This window comes from Rhineura floridana, chromosome 2, assembly GCF_030035675.1.
Source record: "Rhineura floridana isolate rRhiFlo1 chromosome 2, rRhiFlo1.hap2, whole genome shotgun sequence".
Classification (NCBI taxonomy): Eukaryota; Metazoa; Chordata; class Lepidosauria; order Squamata; family Rhineuridae; genus Rhineura; species Rhineura floridana.
In genome coordinates, this window is record NC_084481.1 from 111,074,569 (window position 1) to 111,102,417 (window position 27,849).

The window sequence follows — 27,849 nt, forward strand, 5'->3', positions numbered from 1 at the left end:
AAAGAATTAAAAAGGCTCCCCTCTCTTCTTCCCCCTGGTCTTCTGGTTTTAGATTGCAGCTTCTGTGATAGCATTTTGTAAAATGAAGTGTTGGGGACAAGCTCCATATGACTGAACTGAGTATTCTGGCCCTTGTTGGTTGCCCCTGAAGAGCGGGATATGAGATGGCCAGATTCTATCGTAAAACACAGAAACTGTAGAAGAGCTACAGAGTACTAGAAACTGCTATTCACTTCACACTTTTCCAAACTACCAGTGCAGGAATAAATGCTTAAGGGTGCAATTTGTATGGCTATAAAATGGAAATAAAACTCCACACCTAGTCATCTTTTAGGCAACCATTCTAACAAACCTGAGATTGGAGCCCATCTGAAGGGAGCAGAGTCCTATAGGTCCTCTGAAACCTAGGAAGGTTTGGGCAACTATCTCCCTTGAGCTCTCTTGCAAATTCCATCTGAAATGCTTAAATGGTTACATTTATACTGTGAACAATACTCAGTTTAGAGGCATAGTGTCTTTCTGCATTGGCAGTGCTGCTATGGTAAGCTTTGTTACTTGTTGTGACAACAATACCTCAACTGAATGGCACTATTAAACAGCATAATGGGTCCTTGTGGAAAATATGGGGAATTTGTTTTGTATGATACAGTTGTGGAAGTCAACAGAGTACTATAAATAAGCTCTGAGGCTGCAGCACAAAGTCATCGTAAAACAAATTGCCCCGAGTTTTATGCTAGAATGGCTTTAAGATTGCTGGCAAGCTCCAAAGTTAGTACGGGAACTGCAAAAAGAAGCATGAGCAAGGGTATGAGCAGCAATAGGTATTATGATGAGCTGTAGCCCTGTTTCAAAGGACAACATTAGCAACTCTCATCCTAGTGCATCAAAAAGGTTGTTTGAATTGTCCCTTGATGATTCATTGCTAAAATGCTGTGGTTAAGCAAGCAAAACTCCAAACCAATAACCATGTGTAATATCTCAGTCAGACACTGGGTTAACCAACTCACTTGATTCTAAGTGTAAACAATCCATTTCCAACCTAGGGCTGCGTGCACACACACATGTAAAGAAATGGAAGTGTGAATTGGGTGGTACATGGATACTACAGTCGTTGGGACAGTGTTATGTCAAAGGCAGAAATTACTGTATACCCTTTCAACATGCACAGACATGTGGCTAAGGACAGCTTGGCTCTGCTTGGGATGGAGGAAAGTTACTGTAAATTGACCCTCCCTAAGCCCGAGTCAGCACTAGTGCACCTGGATTGGGGAAGACTTCAGCCTACCATCTTCTCAAGGTTGCTTCCGATAGTCTACAATTTTTTCTGCAGTTATTTGTAACGACAGTGACCAGAAGTGCTTTTAATGCCAGAATGGGCAAACTTGGTTATAGTGACATATGAGATGCATGAATCCCCCCTTTTTTGCCTCATCTGTAGGCATATTCTCCCAGTGAATGAGTAAATGCAAAACTGGAAGCAGCCCAAACATGAGGCCAGGTAGCTTGTTAAGATCTTTTGGAAAGAGATGTACAGCGCTATAGCTCTTTTGTGCCCTTGCACGGTGGGCTTATTAGCTTAGTAGTGGTGTCTTGCAAATAAATCCATGGAAGTTAGGAGCCAACACACTCTTACTTGCCTGGGTGCCCAGTTAAACCATTTATGGCTTTAAAAACAATATTTTTGTATTAAATCTCCCTAACCTGGTTGTTTCAAGGCAACGAGAAAATTGCCAGTGGCCCTTTAAAAGAGGCTCAGTGCGATAAGTGGTGGTATTACTTAAATGCTGAGTATTTATTTTTCATTCCTGCAGCATATAATATACCTGCCTTTGTTCTTGTATCATGCTTCTTCCTAGAGGACAGTCATCCTGTGTGGCTAGCTAGCATCACAAACTAATTTGCTACAATGTGTTTTTAATGGCACCACCCTTGAACAGCGTTCAGAACATGCAGGTTCTGTGCAATGCTGCTGCCCACCTTTTTATGGAGGTGGGCTCAGGGAAGATAGTACAAGCCTATTCTTGTGGGATCTGTACTGCTTGCCTGTTTGAACACAATTCAAGATGCTGGTTCTGATCTGTGAAGCCCTATATAGCTTGGAGCCCTTTAGTAGTCCCTGTTTATTTCTGTTGGTTTCATTAAGATCTGGAAAGGAGGCTGTTCAGATTGTGTACCTTTTGAGAGGCTAAATCGATGAATGGACAGAGCAGGGTTCTTCAGATGACGGAATTATGTTTTTTCTCTGAAGAGGCTTGCCAGGTGACAACACTGTATGGCTGTGCATATCAGGTGAAATTCTTTGTAATCTCCAAGCCTTTAGGCTCTTGCTCTGAATCTAATTTGAACCTTGTTCATAGATTCCTGCTGATGGGTTTAAGCTGTGATTTGAGTGTTTTGTACTTGCATGTATTATGATAAGAGACTATACAACAGCCTTAAATATACATTGTTGAGTCAAAGTGACGGTGTTCTCTCATCATTTTCTTCTAAACCGAAATTATTGCTTTCAGTTCTAGTATGCAAAAATTATGATGATTTGGACAAAGGCCATGTACCAGAAATAATTCATTTGAAAAGACTTGAAGGCAGTTTGATAGCATTCATTATTTGTGCTATAGCTGGCTCATCCCCCCCACCCCACCTACTATCTGGTCAAGGATTAGAAATCTGCAAAAGGATTTGACCACATATCATAATGGGCCAGGAACACCTTAATATGTGTACCATGGGTGGTGATGCTTTATAAACTTATTGTACGCACACAGTAGTGGTTTGATTTGAACAGGTGATAATCAGTTTTGCAAAACCAACTGCCAGCCCCAATCTAAATCAAATGACCAGTCCACATACAGGATGTGGAAAAGAAGCCAAGACCACTATGATTATTACAGAATAAAAAGTAGGTCTGGCAGAGAATGATTCTAGATTGCTTTTTCACAGTACATCCGCTTTGCCCAAGTAAAAAATACAGTATACAGTTGGCTCAACTGTATAAAACTGCCTTTGAGAGCCTTTAAATTACTGGCCCTGTGCAAAACTCTTTACTGTCTTTTAATTGGCTGTCCAACCTGAAACTTGAATGCCTTTTTAAAATAAGATGAGGTGAATATCTCTTCCCTCTCAAGTCCCTACTGTAGTTAAACATGGTCGCTACATGCAGGTACATCTCTAGGTACACAGACAGGAACCCTGTGAAGGATTTTATTTTTTATTTTTTCTTGTGAGTGATTTCTGCTTTGGTAAACGCTTGTATTTATTTCCAATCCTCCGAGCTCAGTGTACATCCTCCAAAAGTAACCTTAAGGGAATGCAGATTCATTTGTTGCTTCTCTTCAGCTGCCACCCCGATGCAGTCCTGTTAAACCTTATTGGTGCTTCCTTGGGCGGCTGGGGTTGGATTTGGCGTACCTCAAACAGAGTAGTGATCTTTGTCATCGGTTTGGAAGCCAGCTCTTTAAGCTTCCGGGCATCAAAGCGTGGCCTGCAGAGGAGAAGGGGCAAAAGCCGCCGGAATGAGAGCGTTCCCTCTTTCCTGATTTCCTTTTCCTCTGTTTGCTGCTTTCTTTTGCTGACCGTCATCTGGTATAAGATGGCATCCCACATCTTGATAGCTCTTGACTTGGTTGCCCTCTGACCGGTTTCCTCTTGAGAGGCTTCTGTTGTTGTTGCCTTCTTTTCTCCCACCTGCTCAGGCCGGACTGGCTCAAACTCTGAGACTGGAAACTGGGGCTCTTCAGTTTCCACAATCAGTTGCTTTTTGAGGCGAGACCAGCCGCTAAACTTGTTTCTGGGAGGCAATGCTGGTAAAGAGCTTGCAGTACTTGGAGAAGCAGCAGGTGGCTGTGGGGTCATAGTCTGCCTGTCAGCCTTACTTTCTGGTGAAAAATCATGGGTGCTGACAGTTGATGGAGCTGCCTCTGGTGTGATGGGCTTCTGAGGTGCAATGGGACTCGACTGCCTCTGGGCTTCACTGCGTGCTTCAAGGCTGCTGTTGCTTCCCAGAGTAGGAGGCCCATTGAATGGAAAAGTTGGGGATGTGACCGCAGTGTACTGTCTGGGGACATGCAGTATTGAAGTCTTCATCATCCTGGTGGGAGGCTCAGGGGCTGAAGTAACATCTAACTTAGGAGTAATTGGCCTGGCCTGGCTTGCAAAGGGTGGAGCTGGCATCTGGCTTGGTGGTGGGTGTGAGTGATTTGTCTGCAAATGGGTAGGTGTGGTGGGCCTCTTTCCACTATTGGGATACTCTGCTGACTGTTCTAACACTGGGGTTTTTACCCTTGGTGCTTGCACACTGTGGATATAGGCATGTGTTTCAGCAACATGAGTAACCACCACTGGGGTCTCCACCACAGGTGTGGGGGAAATGGGATGTTCGTGGAAAAGAAATACAGTGTGTGTGGCACTCAAAGGGGGCAACCGTGTCTGCGTGTCTGATGGTGGGTGCCCTCTAGGTTGCCATGAAGGCTCAGGAGCGCTCTGTCTATGAACTGGTGATACGGCAGGTGAGACTGTGAGCTTGAGATGCTCTGAAAGGCTCCTCTGCTGTGTGACAGTGAACGTGAAGGGCTTTCCTTTAGGAAAAGGAGATGGAACATGGTGGGTAACAGGCTTGATGGAAAAGCGGGGTAGGAGGTTGATGGTGAGGTGTGTTGCAGTTTCTGCAGGCTTCAGTGGAGAAGAGCGTTCGCTGTGCTCCAGGTCTGGGCTGGCTTCACTCACAGGGGAGAGAATGGACCGGAATGATATGGGTTGCTGTGCTGATAACCCTGCTTTCTTCTTTGCTGCTTTTTTCAAGAGTCTTTGCAATTTAAGGTTGTCTATTCCAGGCTTTGGTAGAATAGGAGGGGGTGGAGCCTGTGAGTGAAGAGAGGCTGGCTCATAGGGTGGTGTTACAGTTATCAGCATTTTAATTCCCTAAAACAAAATAAAAAGGTGGTTGTTGTTTTTCAGTTGCTAATATAAACTGACTGACTGTTCATGGTGATTTTATTCCACACATGTAAAGTTGGAATTTGAATCTTTACTAATGTATATAGGGAAGACCAAAACAACTTGCTTCACCCAAGTACCTAAGGCTACAAACTGTTTAAAAATACTAAAACACACACACACACAAACCCTAGGTGAGAACAATCCAGCTCTTTATGTTCATGTATCAAATATTTGAATTGGAAAAAAATCTTGGGGCTGGGTCATGACATGCACGTTTTATCACGTGTTCTATCCCAGATCAAACACCACAGCTAGAACTTCTGCACTGGTTCACAGCACCGGAGAGAGGTTGGTTCACACAATCAGCTGTAGGTTGTGTTTGAGTCATCAATGATGTGATCCACGTGCATGTACCAACCAGGACTTAGATGGGAGAAATCCTTGCAGATACTTAATGGACAATCTCCCTAACTCCCTTCGTTTGTTAAATTATGTGGAGGTCTACATATAGAAAGGGGGAGTGGGGCTGTGCTGGTGCTATGGTCATGTGGCTTCCTTGCCCTGATCTTTTAGCTCATATGTGAATGGGACAGATCTGTGTTGAAAGATGCAAGTCTGCTACTGTAGTATGTAGTTCAGGTTTTATTTGATCTGTGATAATGACATTCATTCTTGACATGAGACTTTTGCTTTGCATGCTGACTGTTCCAGCTCTGCTGTGATGTGAAGAGAGTTAGCTGAAGGTGAGCTGTGGAACATGAGAGCTAAGAAAACTGATGTACAAAGTGAATTGTAGCTCTGAGCAATAGATGGTGTTGAGTATCTCTTGTAAAAGTTCACCAGGGCTATCGGGTCCTCTGTGCTTCTCCTGGGTGATTTGTGTAATTATTTCAGCTGCTGTGGTCTGCTGGCCAAAACCCATTGCTCAGTTGATAGCAGGCCCTTTGGGAAGTGAACCATCAGCTAAAAGTGGCTAGCATCTAAAACCAGAGAAGGGGAAAAGAAGGGGGGAACCCGAAAATGCTGGGAAAATATATATTTTATTTGTAATCCGAGCCCTTTGGGAGGTGGAAAGCATCTACAGAGATGGAAAAGCCCTACTTGCTTAGTTAATATCCTGAGCCTTTGATATGGAGAAAGATGTTTCCACTGCAGTGTACACAAATGGCTCAAGCAGCATTTGCCTAGGTTGCACTTTGTCTTTCAGCACAAGCTAATTTCTCCTTTGGAAGGATGACTTTTTAGTCTTAGAAAAAGGGGCCTAGAAAATGCTGTCTGTAGAGCTGTCTCTCCAAATGTCATTTCTAAAGTTGATCTGCACATGGAATCTACTGGCTGCACAACTGGTATAGCAAATTATTCATGTGAAGGAACCCCAATGATTTCTAACAATCTTGAGAATGTGATTGCAAATCCCCCTTCCTGATAAGGATGATAGCATGATGAAAATTGGAAGTACCATGTGGGAAGCATGTGATTGAACCAAGTGGTTTGCCACATCGAGCAGCCTCCACCCAACTACATGTGCAAGCTGCTACCATGTTGCTTGAATGTATGCGTGAATTAAGCCGAGGAAGGATACTGGTTGGTAGAGCTCCAACTGCAACCCAAATGGCAACACACAAAAACCTATTGCACAAACTGTTACATAAGGGGCAGAAACTCCCTAATATGGATTTTGGATTTTCTTATGGGCTAACATGACTACCTGTACTTTTAATTTTAAAGTCATCTTTGCACATTCTATGGAGTGTGAATTGCATGCTGCTACTGTAACACTCAAAGAGAAGTGCGCACATCTTCTCCTTCAGGACAATGTATGTGTCCTAAGCTTAAATCACTCTATAGGGGAGGCTTGAACTCCCTTTTGAAATATTACAAAGTGAAAACAGGGACCATTGTTCACTTGTGCTTCCTGTTACCTAGTTTCTCAGGATGCTCAAAATCTGAATCCATCCCAATGCACAGCAGGCATTAAACTGTAGTTCACGTTATCTCTTCTTGTTAGGACATGGAACGGGAGGAAGCACAGTATAATACCAGAGCAGGCATGTAAAGACTTCAGGCTTGTGGGATCCACTTTTGGTTTTTTACTAGAACCTCAATATCCACTCCCATGAGCCATACACCAGGATGGCCTGCATATATAAGTACAAATCTACACTTGGGTTATTTCAGGTCAAGGACTCTAATAGCCTATTTTTTGTGGGGGAGTGGGAGTGGGGAGCCCTTTTTTCTGATCTACTGCACATCATTGAGCAACCTACCAGCAGACCCCAGTTTTAAGTACTACCCAGTCCTGAGCCAGGTAACTTGGAATGATATGGATTAATCATTTTTAAAAGCTGGATCTATTAATATGCATCTGTTAATGTGCAGCTGCATATGCACCCAATGGTATCTGCAAAAATAATTTGAAAAGTGTGCAAGGCCATATTTAAATGCTTGCTCTTTATAAATCAGCAATAACATAGGAATTTGCCTTGTTTTAATTCTTATTCTAAATAATACTTAAACTGGCTGATGGGGAGCAAAAATTGGTTGAGCATATCTGTAGGAGAGCTTTTTTTAAGGCACCAATATTTAAACGCTTGGCTGTTCTCCTCCCCCCCCCCTGCCCTGCAAGCATGGTGTTTTATTTGTACCCAGACAGTTTTCAATCTCTAAAATTCTTATTGTGGTCATTCTGAGAACTTGTTTATATTTTCTATTCCAGCCTTTGCCAAGCCGTAAATCTGTGTGCCAGTATGCTTGCTTTTGGATCCATTTTTTTTTTGCTTAATATCATTTTTCATTTTCTGAGCCAGGTTTAATAGAAGTTCTCCTTACCTTTTCTTTGAGATCTTGGAAGACAGCCAGTGTGGTGTATTGGTTAAGGTGTTGGACTACAACCTGGGAGACCAGGGTTCGAATCCCCACACAGCCATGATGCTCACTGGGTGACCTTGGGCCAGTCACTGCCTCTCAGCCTCAGAGGAAGGCAAGGGTAAACCCCCTCTGAATACCGCCTACCATGAAAACCCTATTCATAGGGTCGCCATAAGTCGGGATCGAAGGCAGTCCATTATTATTATTACAACACACTTGGAAGATTGGCATGGCACATCATTTCCCTCCCCACCCACATCAGTTCCTGCTTTGAATTCTTCACACATGCCTGAACAATAAGCCCAGGGACCCACTGGCATTTTGTGTGGCTTTATTGAATGCAGTCATTTTTATAACTGGTCGTGATTATGCAGCTGAGTTACTTTTCAAGGACTCCAGATAGTTTGGAACACTGCAAGTTGAAACTTAACTAAAACAGGAGAAACACAAAAAGGCCAGGGATTAACGAGCATTTCCGTTAAGCTGGTGCCAAATCACTTTGCTTCTTGGGGAGCTCTGTTGTTCTACTGTGTGTCAGTTTATATTTAAGCCTTCAATCAACTGTATACCTATAGCTTCAGTAGAGCAGAAGAGCTTGCAAGATGGAAAAGTAATTTGCAATCCCTGAGTCAAATATAGAACCAGCTGTTCAGCTTGGAGAGAAGAGTGGGATGTGGGGAAACTTGATACTGGTGCCACTGTGGCTGAACTGCTAAGGTAAAACCGTAGTCTCTTTACTTTTGCAAGGGATACTATTATACTTGACCAAGTCTTCTTCGTCTTTCCCCTCTGCTCTTGCTTCAAAGAACAAAAGAGCCTGACTAATGGACATCCACTATTACCAGTATGACTTAACTGTAGAATGCCACATTTCCCTCCCCAGTTTCTTGATGTAACTGGCAAAAAAAAAGACATTTTAGAACTCCGTTTACAAGTGTGCATTATTGCGTTGAGAGTAGAGGAAGAAGGAAAAATTGTGCTGATGTTAATCCTCCTATACAGTAATACTTCAGTTAACAAAGTAGATGCGTCCCTGGTCATTACTTCTTTAACAGAAACTTTGGTACCAGAATAGATGGTGGAGGCAGCTTCAACAGGGACTTTAAAGGGTGCCTGCCTACCACCCACTCCCTTATTTCCTCCTCCCCCTCCCCTGAATCCTTTTGGCTCCTTCCCTCCCCAGGCCTGGGACAATGCAAGAGATCTCTTTAATGCAAAGCATACACAGAGGCTTGTCAGTTTCACCCTAGCAAAGCAAAGGCACAGGCTTATTAGTTCATCCATAGCAAAGCAAAGACAGTTTCACCTTAAAGCAAAAGCATAGGATTGTCAATTTATTGATAGCAAAGCAAAGACACAAGTTACTCAGTTTCACCTTAAAGCAAAGGGCAGGCTTGAAAGTGTATCATTAGCAAAGCAAAGCTGGACAGTTGTTCTTTTAAAAGAGCCTTCGTTAAAAGGAGCTTCATTCTTGGAGTATTCGTTAACTGAGATATTACTATAGTCTAGTAAAGCAGAGAAGGTGTAATAGTGTGCTGGAAACTTCTAGACTGTCACTATTTTTGCATGGGAATCATTCACATACTGTTAAATTGGATTTGGAGCTCTTGTGCAACAAACACCCTCCCATCCCCATGAACTTTGTATGATAAGGAAAGTGCACTGAAAAGTGTGGGATAACATTTGCTTGATGCAACATTAATCTCCTTGCAAACAAATCAGGATGAATGGTCAATTCAGGAGTGACCATACTGTGAACAAGTCCCTTTCCAGTGCCTTTTGTTTTTGGTCCTATAGGATATACCCTTTCTTTTTGAGCCATAGATGAAGGACCACTCTGTCTTGGGTGCTGATTGATATCTCCTTAAAAAACCTTCCCATTTGATCGCAGAAAACCAATCTACCAAATACTGTTTGGGGCAATGGAAAAAGTAGTGGTTAAAATTGGAGACTGTAAAGTTGCCCAAACTGCGTATGAGACTGGACTCCAGCAGTGATGTTGGGACTCACCAACAGAGAAACCTTGCTGCAAGCAAAGATCAGATGCTGCTGGCAGCTGTGTGGGCAGAAAATAGCTGTTGAGAGACTCCATCTGTGTGCTGCTTGCTCAGCAGTGGGTGGTAAGAGGCAAGAATAGCCACTGATAGTAAAGAGCAGGGAGCTCCTGGCATGGATTTACAGCCATTCTGTGGATGGCTTGGCTGCACACTATATACTACCCACAAGCCATCTCTATTCCCCCATGCTAACAAAGTGATGGGGAATGTGAGTAACTGTCACCTGAGGAGGACTCCCTTTTTCTTTCAAGGGCATATACTGCTGTCTAAACCGGCCTTCTCCAACCAGTTGCTCTCCTCCAAATGCTTTGGACTACAGTTCCCATAATCGCTTACCATTGGCCATGTTGGTTTGGGCTGATGGGAGTTGGGGCTTTCCAGCATCTGGAGGGTACTAGGTTGGGGAAGGCAGATTTAGATATATACTAGGAAGGTCCAATGTAAAGGCAAACTCTTCTACTTTGCAGAATTTAGCATTAGACTGTGAATTTGTGTTTGCTTCTTCAGGCTTAACTACTGAAGGGAAAAGGAGTGGTGTGTTGACATCACACCTTTGCCCTCTCTCACTTGACTAGGCAATCTCCAACTTCTGTAGACAAGGAGAACACATCCTCTTTTCCTGCCAATGAGATGGATCTTTCCAAGTGTGAAAGTTGCTTAAACTCAAAACGTCTTGACTTTGTAGCATCGTTCAGTGTCTTCTGTTGCTGTGGTCTCAGGACAAGGACTGTGGGGGCACTGCCTTCTCAGATCAGGAGGGTGCAGCTGCAGCAAGTGTTTACATGCAGCATAATCTTCCTTTACAGAGATGCCATACTGGACAGCTGCTCTGAGAAATTCCACCTACCTGCAGCTGTATGATGCCATTTTGTGTGTTTGTTTTTACAGATCTGCTTATTTTTTGTTTGATGGACACCTAAGGCAATACTTCTGTGCAATGCTGATGTCTCCTCTGCTAAAAGGGAACTATATTCAAAGGATGACTACTTCCTAGCTCAAATTTGAAGCCTGCTTCAAAACCCAGTTGATTTCTTCACGGATGGGAGCACCTCCCCAAGTTGACTTCATCTGGTCTTGGACACAGAGTCAACTCAAGTGACAAAAACATTTTTTTAACTCTCTAGATTGGCTATTCATTGTGTTTGGGAAATTAACCTGTGTGCTGTTTTGTACCCTTCTAATTGCTTAATTTAGTATAAAGAGAGGCTTACCTATTTCTCCTAGCCAAGCCTAGGGGCTGTCTCAATAACCAGGGACAAGCTTTCAGTATTTAACTTCTTTTCAGCTGTGAGCAAGAAAACAAAACGAGTGTGCAAATAAAAATTAAGGTGAGGAGAACAGTAGGAAAATGTAGTAGCTTACAGTTGATTCTAAGGATCTTTCTACCATTTTCTGAGCCTTCAAAATGGCAGTGCATATCAGTCTCTCACCTCTTGACTATAACATGAATGTTTTTGATGGTGGTGACACACTGTTCTAAACTTCTTAATATTAAATGAGGGGGAAGTGGCATACAACTAAACATTCATTATGGTCTTGTCACATTGGTCTATTCTACTTACAATCCACTCATAGTTTTCTTGTCTGGATGACTTTTTCTTTATTCAGTCAAGTTAGGTAACCTTCTGGCTTATGTTCTAATTGAGATACGTATAATAAATTATGTAAAGGTTCTTCTCTCGCTATTTCATTTGGGGCAATTGTCATGTGGCTGACAAGCACTTCAGGAATTTTTTCCCCCAAAGTGCCTATCTGACTCATAATGAAGTGCTTATTTTGGATTCCCATTGAATTCTCCTGTGATAGATTATTCATGTGCACAAAGGCTGAATCTTCCTTCTCCCAGCTGGGTGTATACTTTCCTTCCCTAAGGCATAAGCTTTAAGGTGAGCTCCAGGTATGGGTTTGAGAAGTGATAGAGGATTCAATCCTGTGCATGAGTTAATGCCCAATGCACCTAAGAGGCCTCTGTCCTTCCCACCTGAACCATCCCTGCTTTGAAAGGGGGCATGGTAGTGGTTCTGCCAGAGTTACCAGTCTGGTGTGTGGTTGGGATGAAGGGTAATTTCCAGAAGCTAGCCAAACTGGTTCTTAAAAGAAACCCTTCAAAAATGGCTGCTAATACTTGCATGGAGTACTTGACTGCATGTGAAGGGTCCCATGCCTTGTCATATAAATGCATCTATTAGCCTGCCAACTTCAAAAGCTTTGCCTTCCCCTCCCTCCCATTATACAAGAGAAAATGAACCACCATATCCTGTTTCAATTCTCCCAAGACTGGAATTTGCATCTCAAGGGCTTAGAGTATTTTCTGTATCTTCCCTCCCTGTTGCTTTTACTTGTTACCATTCTGTGTGACCTGGACTTGTTTTTCTAAGCATTTAATAAAATTTCTGAGAAACATAAATGGTTTATCTCTTGTACTGTCACTTGGCCCCAAAGCCCTCAGCAATGCTCTTACAACTCCACTTGCCTGAACTGGCAATGGGAATGAAACTAAACAAGAACTTTTTTAAAATGGTGTGCTCCAAATTTCTACAAAGCAAGGTGGAAGCAAGAAAAAGTAATGCACCATTATTAGTTTTTGCAGCCTTTTCAACTATAAGAGGATTCAGATGATCCTGCCTTCTCATGAAGGTGGTGCAGCTCATGAGGTGGTGCAGTCTAGCCCCATGCTCAGTAGCTATGCCTCCACCATCTCTGTGTTTGAAATGCCTGAGAAGGAGCTCTGCTTGCAGTGAAGGCTGGTGCTCAGTGGGACTGGTAAGGCGGAAAGCAGGGAGGCCAACAGTAGGTGGAACCAGAGCCAATGGCAGATGGAGTTAAGTAGTTTTGGTTTTGTTCCCATCTTCCTCCCTGCTGAATTTTACAAAGGCAACACTGAGACTGATGAGAAGGCTGACAGCCAGTGTTACCCAACAGATTAGTTTTAAGTAAGGAGGCAGGCATGTGGGGCCTGGCTGAGGAGAGACTGAGCTTAGTGGGGCAATGCTCCATTTGCACTAATGCACCACTATCTACTGTCTACTTTTGTGTAAAAAAAAATCTATCTGCTAAAGTAAACGGGTGAGCTTTTCTTCTCTCCACAATTTATAGGCAAGAAATGTTCTGTTATTTTCTCCAATTCTAAAAGTACTCAAAAGCAAAGATTGTCCCAGGCAAATAATTGGTCAGTAATGAGAGATCAATATCTGTTATTCCACTGAAGATCTGTTCCTCTGTAAATACCTCAGTTGTGAGCCCAAGCTGATCTAAGCTCCCAATTGAATGACACTCCACATTAAAAACAACATTATTGAGATAATTCATTAAATCTGTTTTATGTTTGGCTCACCCTGTGTTGTTAACATTGACAGCAAAGATGCTTTTTTTCTATAGTCTTTACTGAGTAATTGTTTGTAACATTGAATTCTGATATTCAGGAGAAATCCCCATTGGTGATAACTTGCTATCTGCAGCAGGGAAAAAGAGCCAGGTGATTGGCACTTCTATAAAAACTCATCCCCATTAACACATGGAAAGTTCCATGGCCTAATAATAGCATAGAGACATATGCTCTTTGGGAATTCAGACATGTCCCCATATTCAATCGTTGCTTCCACAGCAGGGCTCTTTAGCACTGCTGAAATGCTGCTTTTGTGCAATGAACTTTAAGTGGAATTAAAACGGTGATCCCACAGCATTAAAAATAATGCTATATTACTCAGCAACGCCATCCCCCTGGCCAAGAAATCTGCATAATGCTTATCTAGATGTAAGTGCCATTTAATGAGAATCCCCTGCAACGTTAATTAGGAGTTTCCTCCTTGCAGCATCACTACTGATGAAAAGCTTCTTAACTGCACCTCAGTTCCTATTCCTTCTGTATTTATGTTGGGGCTTCAACTACTGGTTCTTTGGTATTTTTTCTTTTCATTGCAATTCAGTAAACGAAAAGAAAAAGTGTTAGAAAATTAAAGCTTGACTGAGCAGGCAACAGAAATCAAGTAATCAGGGTGCAACTGAAGGAGTATCGGTAATGAATAATATGCACTAAGCAAAACAAAGTCAATAAAAAAGACAGAGAAGCATTAAGGAAGACATTACTAATTACAAGCACAATAGTCCTACAAAGCGCTCAGTTATGTTTTGTCCGTTTATATTGGATAGGCTGGTGCTGAAATCACATTTAAGGTTTTTTTTTTTAAGTCTTTAAAAACAGGGTGGAAGGACAGAAAACATCAAAATACAACTAGCTGTCAAGAATGTTACCTTGCTTCTCCATAAAAACTGGTGAACTAAGGATGACATTTCCAGGCTAAACTGCTAGTGTGAAAGCAGCCAGACTTTTACCAAATGGTAAATGTAAATTGCAAATTCTGAGATTATTACTAGGCATGGTGAATCTGAACTCCACTGGGCATTGTCTTTAGTGAGGTCAATACTGCAGAACAATTTTGAGGATGAAAGCTGGTTGGTGGGGTCACTGTCCTTGGAAAGCAGGATTTGAATGCTCTGGCATTCATACATGAGTTGGCTTGCAAGGGGAGATTGTGCATCACTGATGTCTTGGAGTAACTGAGTAATGACTGATTAATGTCAGGCAGCGGCAATGAATTTCTTAGATATTAATGTTTTCAGATTTGCACAGTCACACTTTCCCGAGGAAGCAGCATATGAACTAGAAGGATGTATATATGTATCTGTTCTGTTATTCCTGCAATTGCAACAGTCCTTTCAGAGTGCAGCATGTAGAAGAAATGGCTGCCTTTGTATGTAACTGGGTGCAAGTTTGTTCTGAACATAAGAACATGAGAAGAGCCTGCTGGATCAGGCCAGTGGCCCATCTAGTCCAGCATCCTGTTCTCACAGTGGCCAACCAGGTGCCTGGGGGAAGCCCGCAAGCAGGACCCGAGTGCAAGAACACTCTCCCCTCCTGAGGCTTCCGGCAACTGGTTTTCAGAAGCATGCTGCCTCTGACTAGGGTGGCAGAGCACAGCCATCATGGCTAGTAGCCATTGATAGCCCTGTCCTCCATGAATTTGTCTAATCTTCTTTTAAAGCCATCCAAGCTGGTGGCCATTACTGCATCTTGTGGGAGCAAATTCCATAGTTTAACTATGCGCTGAGTAAAGAAGTACTTCCTTTTCTCTGTCCTGAATCTTCCAACATTCAGCTTCTTTGAATGTCCACGAGTTCTAGTATTATGAGAGAGGGAGAAGAACTTTTCTCTATCCACTTTCTCAATGCCATGCATAATTTTATACACTTCTATCATGTCTCCTCTGACCCGCCTTTTCTCTAAACTAAAAAGCCCCAAATGCTGCAACCTTTCCTCGTAAGGGAGTCGCTCCATCCCCTTGATCATTCTGGTTGCCCTCTTCTGAACCTTTTCCAACTCTAGAATATCCTTTTTGAGATGAGGCGACCAGAACTGTACACAGTATTCCAAATGCGGCCGCACCATAGATTTATACAACGGCATGATGATATCGGCTGTTTTATTTTCAATACCTTTCCTAATTATTGCTAGCATGGAATTTGCCTTTTTCACAGCTGCCGCACACTGGGTCGACATTTTCATCGTGCTGTCCACTACAACCCCGAGGTCTCTCACCTGGTCGGTCACCGCCAGTTCAGACCCCATGAGCGTATATGTGAAATTAAGATTTTTTGCTCCAGTATGCATAATTTTACACTTGTTTATATTGAATTGCATTTGCCATTTTCCCACCCATTCACTCAGTTTGGAGAGGTCTTTTTGGAGCTCTTCGCAATCCCTTTTTGTTTTAACAACCCTGAACAATTTAGTGTCGTCAGCAAACTTGGCCACTTCACTGCTCACTCCTAATTCTAGGTCATTAATGAACAAGTTGAAAAGTACAGGTCCCAATACCGATCCTTGAGGGACTCCACTTTCTACAGCCCTCCATTGGGAGAACTGTCCGTTTATTCCTACTCTCTGCTTTCTGCTTCTTAACCAATTCCTTATCCACAAGAGGACCTCTCCTCTTATTCCATGACTGCTAAGCTTCCTCAGAAGTCTTTGGTGACGTACCTGGTCAAACGCTTTTTGAAAGTCTAAGTACACTATGTTCACTGGATCACCTCTATCTATATGCTTGTTGACACTCTCAAAGAATTCTAATAGGTTACTGAGACAGGACTTTCCCTTGCAGAAGCCATGCTGGCTCTGCTTCAGTAAAGCTTGTTCTTCTATGTGCTTAGTTAATCTAGCTTTAATAATACTTTCTACCAGTTTTCCAGGGACAGAAGTTAAGCTAACTGGCCTGTAATTTCTGGGATCCCCTCTGGATCCCTTTTTGAATATTGGCGTTACATTTGCTACTTTCCAGTCCTCAGGCACGGAGGAGGACCCAAGGGACAAGTTACATATTTTAGTTAGCAGATCAGCAATTTCACATTTGAGTTCTTTGAGAACTCTCGGGTGGATGCCATCCGGGCCCGGTGATTTGTCAGTTTTTATATTGTCCATTAAGCTTAGAACTTCCTTATGTGTTCTTCATGGAGCAAAACTGGTTTTTTTGCTGGTGGACTCTTGATTGGGAGTGTTGGCTTCTTGCTGAACATCCGTAGCCATTCCTCCAGCCAGCTTGAGCAAGGGCTGAAGGCTCATTACTTTCAAGGAAGTAGTTACTACTTTGCTTTCAGGAGGAGACAGTGAAAACCTAGTTTTTGAAGTGTGCAAATTGTGGCCCTGAGAGAGCTATCGATTGCTAGCTGAATAAAAGTGTGATTCTTCAGTGTGCGGGGATAGGAAACTGAAATTGGGGTTCCCCTTTTCCGCAATAGAGCAATTTTTAAAAAGCATAAGAAAATTTTACCCTAGGTAGTCTTTCTGAGACAACTGCATTGGAGCTGGATTAATCATTATCTTGATTAAATAAATAGTTTGCACAGTAGGCCCCCAGTATATATAATCTGGCAGTTCCTTGTATGTGGAGTATAGCAGTCTAGCTCTTGCCCTGGAATCTGCAGTTCTGGTTGCTTTTTCATCACAAGACATGGATCACATGCTTCTTTCTCCATGTGAATGCAGGTAAGCACAAATCCAAGAATTTGCAAAAGTAGGGATGTTGCCTCCAGTGTAACAGATGTAAACCAGTTCTTTGTTAAACATGGTTGTATGAAAGAGGAGGCCCAGACAAAGACTCCAGAAATAAGTCTGACTAGCAGTGGCTTCTCAAAGCCTCAGAGGTCATTCCCCATACCTGTTACCTGTGATTCTTTGAATTGGACTGCTAGGGATTAAGCCTAGGATATTCTGCATGAAAGGCATTATTCTATCTTTCATTTTGAAAAGTTACCTTTAAAATGGATTGGTGGAGGGAGATTTTAGACCTCATTTTAGGTGTCTCACTTTTGTTCTTTGCCGCTCTGCTCCTGACCCATCCAGTGACAGGTCTTTACACAACTAGCTAGGAGAGGGTATATATGATGGCTGCAACAACATTTTGGAAGCAACCTCCAAAAGGAGGAGAAGCAATATCCCATGAGTGTAGACAATGTTTTAGGCAATGCCACTACAAAAAGTTGTAGGAGAAATGGAACTGTGAAGAACTATTAATTTTAAAAAAGGTCTCCTGTATTTCAAATAGATAAAAATGCATATGCAGAAGTTAGTGTAGTGTAGCACAGAAGAGGAACAGCAGTGCCAACCCTAGCAGATTGAAGGACATGCCAAAAGAAGCCGGGAACAACTTAACTGCACATTTCCAGTTGCACGCACACATCAGACAAGAGACAGATGAGTATTCCCTAAGGCTGGGATGGGGAAACATTTTCAGCCTGAGGGCCATATTCCCTTCTGGGCAACCTTCTGAGGACCACACACCAGTGGAATAAAATGTACACATGTGCTACAAACAGTTGGGCTAGGGCTTTCTCGATGATGGGATTTTTTTTTATTTTTTAAAAGGACACCAAACTGGATGCCACATATCCCACAAGTACCTTTGGATATACATGTATGGCTGATCTGCGCATGTAGTGCTTCAAGATGGTTCCATCTCTTTTGCTGAATCAGATCATAGGTTGGAGGGAGAATAGGACAGGGGTGGAGAACAGGTGGCCCTCCAGATGTTGGACTCCCATCAGCCCCAGCATAATGACTAATGGTAACAGAGGATGAGAAGGCTGCAGGTTCCCAATCGCTAGGATAGGAGATGACAGCAAACCTAGAGTTAATGACAATATGGGAGGCTGAATATGGGGTTGGCAACTGGTGAAGACAGGGATCATAAACCAGGAAGAACCGCTGGATTCCCCCAAATAGGTCTTTTTGCACAGATTCTGCTGAAATTCCAAAATGAATTTGGGTTTCCAGTTGTTTGGTCCTAATGATATACTAATGCTATTCAGTAGTGTCTTCCAAGATGAATCCAGATACTTCATTGTCACTGTATTCCTTCTGTGATGGTAGGATACAAGGTTTTTACATATAAGTGAAACCTCCTTCCCATTGACAGAGCCCAACTATGTTCCCGCAAGCCCCAAGACCAATCTGGAACACTTTTCAAATCTTCACTGGATTATAGTTATTTCCAGAATATACCAGCATCTCTGTTAAGGCTCTGAATAATTGGGCTGAGAGTTTGAGTCATACGAAATTATAAGAAAACAACTTGGATGACTTTGTACCCGTGAAAGAAATATGAATAAATAATGCAGTCCTATACATTTTTACACAGAAATTCAAAGGGGGGTTACTTCCAGATAAGTGTGTGTAGGGCTTCTGTCTAAATGTAAGCCTGTTATCTGCATATGTTTCAATCTTGCATCTCAGTAAGCTCTGTCAGAGCTGCCATTCTCTTTTCCCCAATCCAAGTCCCAGTTAGTGAAGAATATATTTCAGGTTTTTCTTTGGGTTATGTCTGAACCCACACTCTTGTTGCAGTTCTTTTCACTTACTTATTCCCTTGCTGTCTTGGAATAAATCCTCACACAGTTCTTGTAATTCTGTGCTTCCCTCTGCTGAAATGGCAGGCCTAGTGTTTTTTTTAGAAACCCAGTAGATTATGAATTTGCACAACTGCACATATCCAACCATGCACACATTAATGCACCTGATCCAGTGTGCCAGAAAAGGAGAGATCTTAAGATGGTATTATTAAAAATCCAGCTGTTCAGATTCTGATAGCAGATGAAATCATCAGTGCACAGATGCCTGAATACAGAGGTGCATTCAGTGAATTAGCATAGAAGATTCTGATAGTAAGGGTCAAATTAGATGTGATGTGAGATCTGTAATTAGAATTCTGGGGGTGTTTTACTAGAATTAGACATGGCTTAGAGAAGGGGTACTCTGAGAGATGGTGTTTAATCTTTTTTCTCTTCCCTGATCTAAATTACCCCTCAGCTGCTCTTAGGGGAAGGCAATTTAGATCAAGAAAAAACCAAGGGGTTAAAAACCTATTCTGCGTCCCACTGCCTTGATCTTCAATGCATCTGAGCTGTGTGAGGCTACTAATTACGCACGCACGCACCATGCTTAGCCTAGGCTAGCCTAGCCTGGATAATTACAGATATCTTAAAAGATAACTGTGGATACCTTATGTCACACTTAGTTTAGCCAGAAAACAGGATAATGGCTAGAGAGCAAAACAATGCAAATATTTGCTTCACACCAATTGTGAAAAAGCCTGTACATTTTGAATAAGGTGTAAGATTTTTAATGAGAAAACAAGGAAATAACATGCAACCACAAAGCATAGAACCTAGAATGGATCTCCTTTCGGCTGCACACATCAGTAAAACAAGCGAAAACAGTTTGTCCAGACACACCTTTAATTAAAAAGTATATGAATTTAGACCTGCATACGAAAAACTCCACGCCCCAAGAAAAGTAGCATCCAGAGGAGAAAGCTGTGCTAGAATCCTTCTCTCCCATACACTACCCTCCTGTGGGTTTTCATGTGGGGGAACACACTGAAATATGTGTTCCTCTATCTGCACTCGAAAGGGTTACAGGTCAGGAAGGACTATATTGTGTGATAGTTTGAAAGTTCAGTTCTATCCTTCCACTACACCGCTCTACAATTAGTTGGGCCATAATAACATGACTGAGAGAAATACTGTTTCCTTAAAAGTTTCATAATATTTGGTCATTTAGAGCCATAAAGACTCTTTTCTCCCATTATGTGCATGGCACAACCCTAGCCTATCAGGGACTGCTGGTGTGTTCACTTTCAGACTTTGTTAGTGTTAACAGTGACTGATGCTATTGCTAAAAGGATGGCCACTGGTTGAGGCCAGCAGGGGATGGTGGGATTTGCTCTGCAGAAGGAAGTGGGGAAAGAAGTGCATGATCCTCTGGCCCATTTTTCAACTCTCTCAGCATTATAGCTACACTGAAGCTTAGTTTTAGGTGAAGAGGGTTTTTAATGGGTGGAAGTCGCATTGTTCCTAATATCTGCATTTTTGCCAGCAATTTTCACTTATATAATGCCTTTCCACACATTATTTTCATGAAAATATGCATTTTGGGCACATTCCCCTAAAATATGGCCATTTGTACACAGTTTCAGTTGGAGAATTGCACTGCAAAATCAAAGTGTGAATTTTGAAGGACAGCGGTGTTTGGCTGTGTATATTTTGGAAAATGCAAATTCAGTAATTTGCATCAAAATACAAACTAAACAAATTTCTCCCTCATCCTTAGGCGGGAGCTAGAATCAGCAAGATTCATAGGCCAGGTTTTGAACACACTGAAATTTAAACTGCAAAAAGCCAACAACAAAACTACAAATATGTTGTTACTTCTCAGTATGTCGGAAGAATGATAGCTATGTCTTATCAGCAGAGGTCAAACAGATCACACCTGTTGGAGGGCATGGTAAGTAAAATAATTTGAGCATGCAGAGTATCTCCTCTAATATTCCACAAATAAATGTAGGGGCAATGTTTTGTATTTGTAACATACCTACTCTCACACCAAGAATTACATCTTCACCCCATCCTGCCTGCTATCAGAAATTTTGCTGAAAGCTCTTCATCCACAACATATTGCAGAGTCATTTTCTCTGCAGCAGCCTTTTCTGCACTGGCATCTGGAGCAGGTGTGTTAGTAAATGTTCCCCAGCATGTGTATGGGCTGCAGTGGGACAGATGTTTTTTGGAATGAACGCAGTAATTTGCCAAGGGCAGATATCAGAGCTGTCCCTATTTTAAATTTATACTCCCCTTTTCTGCTTCACAAAGGAGTTGGTCAAAGTAGTTTACAAATATGAATGTGACCGTGATTCAACCATTCCAATACAAATTACAAATAGCCACAGAAAGCAAATACCTGAAAGAGTGATTTGTTAATCAGGAACAGAATCAAAAGCTTGCTTAAAAAGAATAACTGTGTAGCAGAACTGGATAGATGGCCAAAGATGTAGGTGCTCAGCTCTTGATCAAAACTTACATTGGTCTGGAAAATGGGAGGTGAGGATAGCAATTGTACCACGGCCCTGCCTGCGAGAAGACCCAACCTCATTCTTTTAAAAAAAATAATTAAACTGGCCTTCTAGTAAGGACGTTAGGAAGCAAAATGTGCACACAGATGAACCAGCCTTGCTTTTCCTTCCTTTTCAGTGTTTTTAGTCAATGAGTAAAGTTAGAGCGCTGATTGACAAGTCAATTGTCTCAATATCAGCATGTCTCTACCACTGAGCTATGACTCCTCAGGGCCAGGGTCACCTGCTTCCTTCGCAGCCTTGGACCTGATGCACTGCAAATATCAATTTTCAAGCAGACCAATGCCGAACAAGACGACTGTTGCTGAATGCTCACTGTTATAATTCAACACTTGATAAATAATCATCTGTATTAAAAACTAAACTGTACAAATGATGTAGGTCTATTGTGATGCAGGCATACATACAGAAGGTACACACAAATCAGTACGACCTTATCAAATGAAACAGAAAGCACTCCACACATCTACTTACTATGACAGCTTGTCTAACACACAATCTGAAAGGATACTTGAGGCTTTAATAAATAGTTCCTGTTTGACTATAAAAAATCTCTGCACTTCATTTTGACTGACCTTGACATTCCCGACAAACTGGTTTTCTTTTTGGTCTTTGGTGCCTCTCCCTTGCTTTTGGTTCATATGCTATTTTCCCATCTAAAACCTATCGGGTATCTAGTCCTCAAGGTTGTGTAAAATACTCAGAAATAAATGTTTGGCAACAATGGCTAAAGTAGTAATGGGGACCCTGTGGCCTTCCAGATGTTGTTGGACTACAACTCTGTTGGCTTGGACTGGTGGGAATTGGCGTCCAACACCATGTTTCTTATCCCTGTGCTAATTGCTAAAGAGTCAGAAAAGATCTTTGCTAATCTTTCAGTTGAGTAGGACTTAACTGCTCTTTGTGTCATTCCTGACAGCTTCTAGCATGTTCCACTCACTGCCACACAGACATCAACCCTCTCCCCATAGTGCATACATCACATATCCAACACATTATCCACTTTCCCCAAACAAATCCCCTAGAATCCATGTGCAAGACTAAAAATAGGAATAAACTTCCCCTGACATGCTGGCAGATTACTCTGTGGCCCAGAGCATAGTTGGTTAATTAGGATTTTGTTTCTGAATTCACTCCTTCCAAAAGACCAGAGACCAGGAAAGAAACTAGCTTCATAATCTACAGTAAGTTGCTGAAACTGTCTGGGTGAGCTGAGCCCACCAGGCTGCTAACTGAGAAAGCAAATGTGCAAACATGCTGGATGAGCTAAATAAGTGGTTACCTCTCTCTCATGGCTGGGGCTGACAGGTAAGTTGCAACAAATATCTTTTCTCTTTTATGCTGATGTCCCTGCTCAGATCACAAGATGTTGTAATGAAGGCAAGTTATGGTTAATGAAAGATGTAGAGCTGTGATTAAAGCAAAACCAATGATGATGGGTGAATGAAAGAGGGACAGTGTGGGAATAGTGATTATTCTGACCTAGAATATCTTATTTGCTGTGTGATCATTGACGTTATTTTCAAGAACCTCATGGAGATCAGTAGTAAAATACCACTAGGCTAGATAGACTTCAGGTGGCAGATAGTATATGGGGGGAAAGTCACACAAAGGCAAATAGGTTTAGATATATGGATGAGATTTCATATCCATAAGAAGCAAGTAAGAAATGTTTATGACATTTAGGTCACAGGTATAAAGGGAAGACATTTCACTCTATGTAAAAAGCACAAAACAGACAAACTAGTTGAAACAAGCGATGCTGAAGCAAGGAGAGAGAATGCCTGTATTTATTAATCTACCCTTCAGAGTGAAACATAAAGACAGTAGTAGTTACGCATGTTGTTTAAACAAACCCAGAAGGTGTACCTAGGCTGATATTTTTTATTTATTATTTGATTTATATCCCGCCCTTCCTCCCAACAGGAGTCCATTTTATGAAGTAAGACAGTGATACATGTAACATGAACATACCGTGGAACAGGCAGCTTATCTGTCTAGCTTGTGAACCAGGTACTGCAGCTGGTTTTGTGTAAAATTTGCATGATACGCATGTGTTGAAAATGATACGAATCTGGCTTACGCTGTTGGTCTGTCTAGCCCAGTGCTGTCTATTCCAAATAACAGCAGCTTCTCAGGCAGAGATCTTTCCTTCCTACCTGTGCTGTCTGAGGTCAACTACCTGGAGATGGCAGAGACTGAAATGGGAAACTTCTCCATGCAAAGCATGTGCTGTGCTAGTAGCTATTGAGTTACAGGCTCTCTGCTATGTAGGCTGTCCTCCGCCCATATGAATTTGCTTGGGAACTCAACTCTACTGCAGAGTCTCAGGCTGGCTAGCATTTATCAGCCTAGTGTCCTCCAGATGTTTTGGACTACAGTGGGATTGTAGTACCAACATATGGAGGGCACTAGGCTGGTGAAAGCTCCTTCCCTTGTCACATGTTGATGTAAATTGCTTAGAGATGTCTTTTTTATTAATCTGTCTATAGATTTCCTTAAATAAAATAAAAATAAATAAATATATAAAGCAGGCTGGGAGAAATGTGTGTGGTGGGAGCTTCTCAGCTGTGGTGTCCAGATTGTGTAACATCATACCTGGAGGGGTTTGCTGCCCACCTTCCAGTGAGAGGTGAGGACCATTTTATTCCACTGCACATTTTCTTAATTTGGCCTCTTTGATGTCTTACAGCCTGCAGCTTTTCATTGTTTGACTTTTGGTTTTATTAACCTGGGAGTAAATCCCACTGAATTCATTAGAACTTACTTCTGAGCAAGTAGACACGCATAGGATTGCACCACAAGTGTCCAGGTAAACCAGAGATAGGGAACCAGATGCCTTCCAGATGATGTGGGACTACAACTCTCATCCCTGACCACTGGCCATGCTGGATGGGGCTGATGAGAACAGGAGTCCCACAAAATCTTGAGTCACAGGTTCCCCATTCCTGAGCTAAATGGAGGTGCAGCTATTTATACCAGATAACATAGTATAGGCCTTTTTGTACAGAAGCACTAGATGCTCCACAGTGAAGATGTAAGGATGCACCGCCTTTACTTGCCACAAAGGTTCATAAGTAAGTTCATCAATGCTTTGGGATCTAGTAATCCTAGCCAGGTCTACAGGACAAATTTTAAAAATTGATAATGAGGGGGTTTGGAGCAGAGGTTGAAATATGAGAACACTAAGAACCCACCAACTCTGCCTAGAGATGGATTACAGAGACCCTAGTTCTCAACCTCTGTTGCCTATGTGGTGGTTTTGTTGTAAACTGAAAACCTGAGCTGAAGCATGAAACCCTGGGGGAAGACTCTTGGATGGCAACAAACAGATGAGGAATGCAATGCAGTGAAGGAGGACAATGTCCACAAATGGTGCAAGAAGCAGAAACTGTACAAGACAAGCTAGTTGTCAACAAGCATTTATGGCGTACGTTTATGCTTCAATAAATGTGCTAAACTTCAAGGGTGCCACAAGACTCTGCTGTTATTGCTGCAATAGACTCACAGCACAATCCTATGCATGCCAACTTTTGAGTCCCATTGAGTTCATTGTCGCTCACTCCCAGGTAAGGGAGTATAGGTCTGCAAAGCAAAGTGACTATCAACGTAACTGCTCCTCTGGTAATCCTCAAAGGAACCTGAATACCCCAATGAATTTTTCAGTGGTAACTTTCAGCAGCTAAAATAAACTATACCACGTCTGATGCAGATCTTCCAGAACTGAGCTTATAGAAAAGGGGGGGGGAGGGGAGGAAAAGAAAAAGTGTGCATCTAAAGGCAATCAGAAGAAGTTCACCCATGTTGCCAAAATATTCCATTGATGTGTGAAAGTTAAGGAGCGGACATGATACTTGCAATATATGCGTCAATATTTTTTTCTTTTTCAATATGCTTCCTTTCTTTTGAAGCCTAGTGTCCAAGTAAGAGACCAGTTGATCTGTCCAGAAAGGGGCCTCGTACCAGCTACCTGGCTATAAGTTTAACCTGTCCACTGAACTGCCAGCGCACAGACCTTATTCCTCCGGCAAATCCCTTGTACTGTACAGGGCCCTCAACTCCTACAGCGGCTCCGAAGGCTGCCAACAGTAAGTGGCGAGTTAAACCGCTACTGGGAACAGCCTCTCTCTTCTCAAACGCTGCAAGGTAGGTTGTGCAGCTTGTGTTTCGAAAAGCGGCCAACAACAACAGGCCAACCTTATTCACCATCTTTGATTTCTGTCTCACTTCACGCAGCATTTTGCTTTGGAAAGTGGCCGTGTAAAACAGTTTCTCAATGGGGGGGGGAGTGTGGCAAATGCCTTCCTGCATGCAGAGAGAAGTATACATCATATAGTAGCAAACCGCTGCAATCTGCTGCAGACCGCCCTCAATTCACTATGCCAGTGTTCCAATTTTGCGAGCATTAAATCGGCCCTTCCATCCATCCGCCTCCCTTCAGACCCCGAATGTGGACGAGACATATTTTCGAGCACACTGCGTCAGCAGAATCGTGTCCATTCATTCCAACGGGGAAGGCCTTCTACAACCACAGACTTACAATAAAGACGAGCGGCTTGGGGGAGGGCAGGGGGCGCCTTTGGTTTCATTACCTGCTGCGTGCTGCGGAACGGTTAAAGGCTGCAGCTCGTCGCTCTCAGATCCGCGCGTTTAAAAACTGGTCGGCGCATCCTTGTCTGGCCTCTTCCCTTCTTCCGAGCGAGGGAGGGGGAGAGACTGATGATCCCTGCCCAAAATAAAACATGCCCCACAGCTCCTGCCCTAAAGGTCTCCTCTGTTTCTCAGAGGCGGCTAAGCAACGAGGCTTTGCTGGAGGTGTGTGTCGACCCCTCTGGAAGGCGTGGGGCTACACAGCAAGGGAGCCTTGCCAAAGCAATCTGTCTTCTTGGACGAGAGGCAGAGGGCGGCTGAGATGGTGGAAGCGACCGGCGGAACAAGGCACCGGCGAAGGCGCTCAGACTTCAGCGCCGTGGAAACAGGGCGGGCAACTGAATGGTTGCGCTCTGCCGCCTACTGGCAGAATGGTGTAGCTGCGATCCCATTTAAAATCGTTCAAATACTGCAAAAATGTTTGGTGCTGCTCTTGCTGACCTAAATCAAGGGGATTTGAACATTTCTTCCCCCACTCCATTCCCTGGCTGTCGAATTCATGCCCCAGGCAAAAGCTGCCTGAAGAACTCAAACTCTCAATCCATTATTTGTTTGAGCTTCTTCCCTTTTTTTGCAGCCAAGAAATCCTTGAAATGCTTGTCATGCCCAGTCAGCATTAGCAGCTCTTTGTGCTAGCCACGCCTCTTATTTTCGGAGGCTTTGCATATTTTAAGGAAGTAAACATGGCATGAAGTTATTCACACTTCGACTGTGATTCCAGTGCTATCTGGTGGTTTGTGAGTGCGACTAGGACCTGAACACGATTCAAATCCCCACTTAGTCATGATTTTTACTAGGTGACTTTGGGCCAGTCACTATCACTCACCCTAATTAATCAGAGTTGTGTGGATAAAACAGGGAGGGGGAGAAGAAGCTCATGCACCACGTGACTGTATATTATTAATTATTATTATTTATTTATTGGATTTCTAGACCGCCCGACTAGCAAAAGCTCTCTGGGCGGTGAACAAAAAAAAATACAAATACATCTCATAAAAATTACATGATAATACTACAAAACATATAAATACAAAGATCAAAATTTCATAATAATACAAAGCTAATGAAATAAAAGGGCAAGTATCTAACTAATTCCATCAGTGCAAACATTTCTGCTCACACAATGGAATTCTGCCCTCCTTCTCCCAACTATCCCTTAAATCTTTTTGGGGTTTCCACCCAACCTTTCACAGCAAGTAAGGGGAGGGTGTGGAGGGGGTTTCAGTGGTACAAGTGGAAATCCTTGCACTGATGCAATGAGTTAGTTGGATACTGCCCAACTACTTTAATGTTTTATTTTTTTTAAAAAAATGTTTTGAGTTGTTTTGGAAGAAAGGCAACGTGTAAACCAGAGAATATGACCCACTGTCACTAGCCACTAACAGGTAATTTTTTGTAGCTGTTATGTGCCTTCAAGGCGATCATGACTTATGGCGACCCTATGAATCAGCGACCTCCAAGAGCATCTGTCATGAACCACCCTGTTCTGATCTTGTAAGTTGAGGTCTGTGCCTTCCTTTATGGAATCAATCCATATTTTGTTTGGTCTTCCTCTTTTTCTACTCCCTTCTGCTTTTCCCAGCATGATTGTCTTTTCTAATGAATCATGTCTTCTCATGATGTGTCCAAAGTATGATAACCTCAGTTTCATCATTTTAGCTTCTAATGATAGTTCTGGCTTAATTTGTTCTAACACCCAATTATTTGTCTTTTTCGGTTAGAAAATAAAGAAAATCTCCCAGCCATTAGATGTGCTAATTTGATAGTATGTCCAGAGCATTCATTGGATGTAGTAGAGGCCATTTTATATCAGAAACCAAGATGCAGAGTGTCCCTATTTTTTACACTTTTGATCTGGCAAGTCCAGCTCTATCTCTTCT

The 27,849-nt window shown here is 42.5% G+C and overlaps 2 protein-coding genes and 1 long non-coding RNA gene across 9 annotated transcripts in view; 2 read left to right on the forward strand and 1 right to left on the reverse strand.

Moving 5' to 3' along the window:
• The window catches only part of LSP1 (lymphocyte specific protein 1), a 97,538-nt gene extending 85,271 nt beyond the window's left edge, over positions 1 to 12,267 (forward strand). For all 4 annotated transcript variants that reach the window (XM_061610147.1, XM_061610148.1, XM_061610146.1 and 1 more), the window contains one exon: positions 10,749 to 12,267. The gene's annotated coding sequence lies outside the window, so the exon portion shown is untranslated. The remainder of the gene's footprint in view (positions 1 to 10,748) is intronic.
• On the reverse strand, positions 2,938 to 26,351 carry PRR33 (proline rich 33). The gene is made up of 2 exons (XM_061610145.1): positions 25,912 to 26,351; positions 2,938 to 4,917 (listed from the first exon to the last, which is right to left on the reverse strand). The coding sequence occupies exon 2, from the start codon at positions 4,906 to 4,908 to the stop codon at positions 3,316 to 3,318; it is 1,593 nt and encodes a 530-aa protein (XP_061466129.1). The 5' UTR covers positions 4,909 to 4,917; positions 25,912 to 26,351; the 3' UTR covers positions 2,938 to 3,315.
• On the forward strand, positions 16,816 to 27,510 carry LOC133377002 (uncharacterized). 4 transcript variants are annotated; one of them, XR_009760592.1, is made up of 5 exons: positions 16,816 to 16,899; positions 20,521 to 20,694; positions 23,246 to 23,332; positions 25,231 to 25,465; positions 27,369 to 27,510. It is a non-coding gene; the product is annotated as an uncharacterized LOC133377002 (long non-coding RNA). The 4 variants fall into 4 exon arrangements; XR_009760594.1 differs by having other exon boundaries at positions 20,626 to 20,694; positions 27,369 to 27,508; XR_009760593.1 differs by lacking the exon at positions 20,521 to 20,694 and having other exon boundaries at positions 27,369 to 27,506.
• The last annotated feature ends 339 nt before the right edge of the window (positions 27,511 to 27,849 follow it).

Coding starts and splice junctions, on each gene's coding strand:
- PRR33 (XM_061610145.1), bottom strand. CDS start 4,908: ATGCTGATAACTGTAACACCACCCTATGAGCCAGCCTCTCTTCACTCA.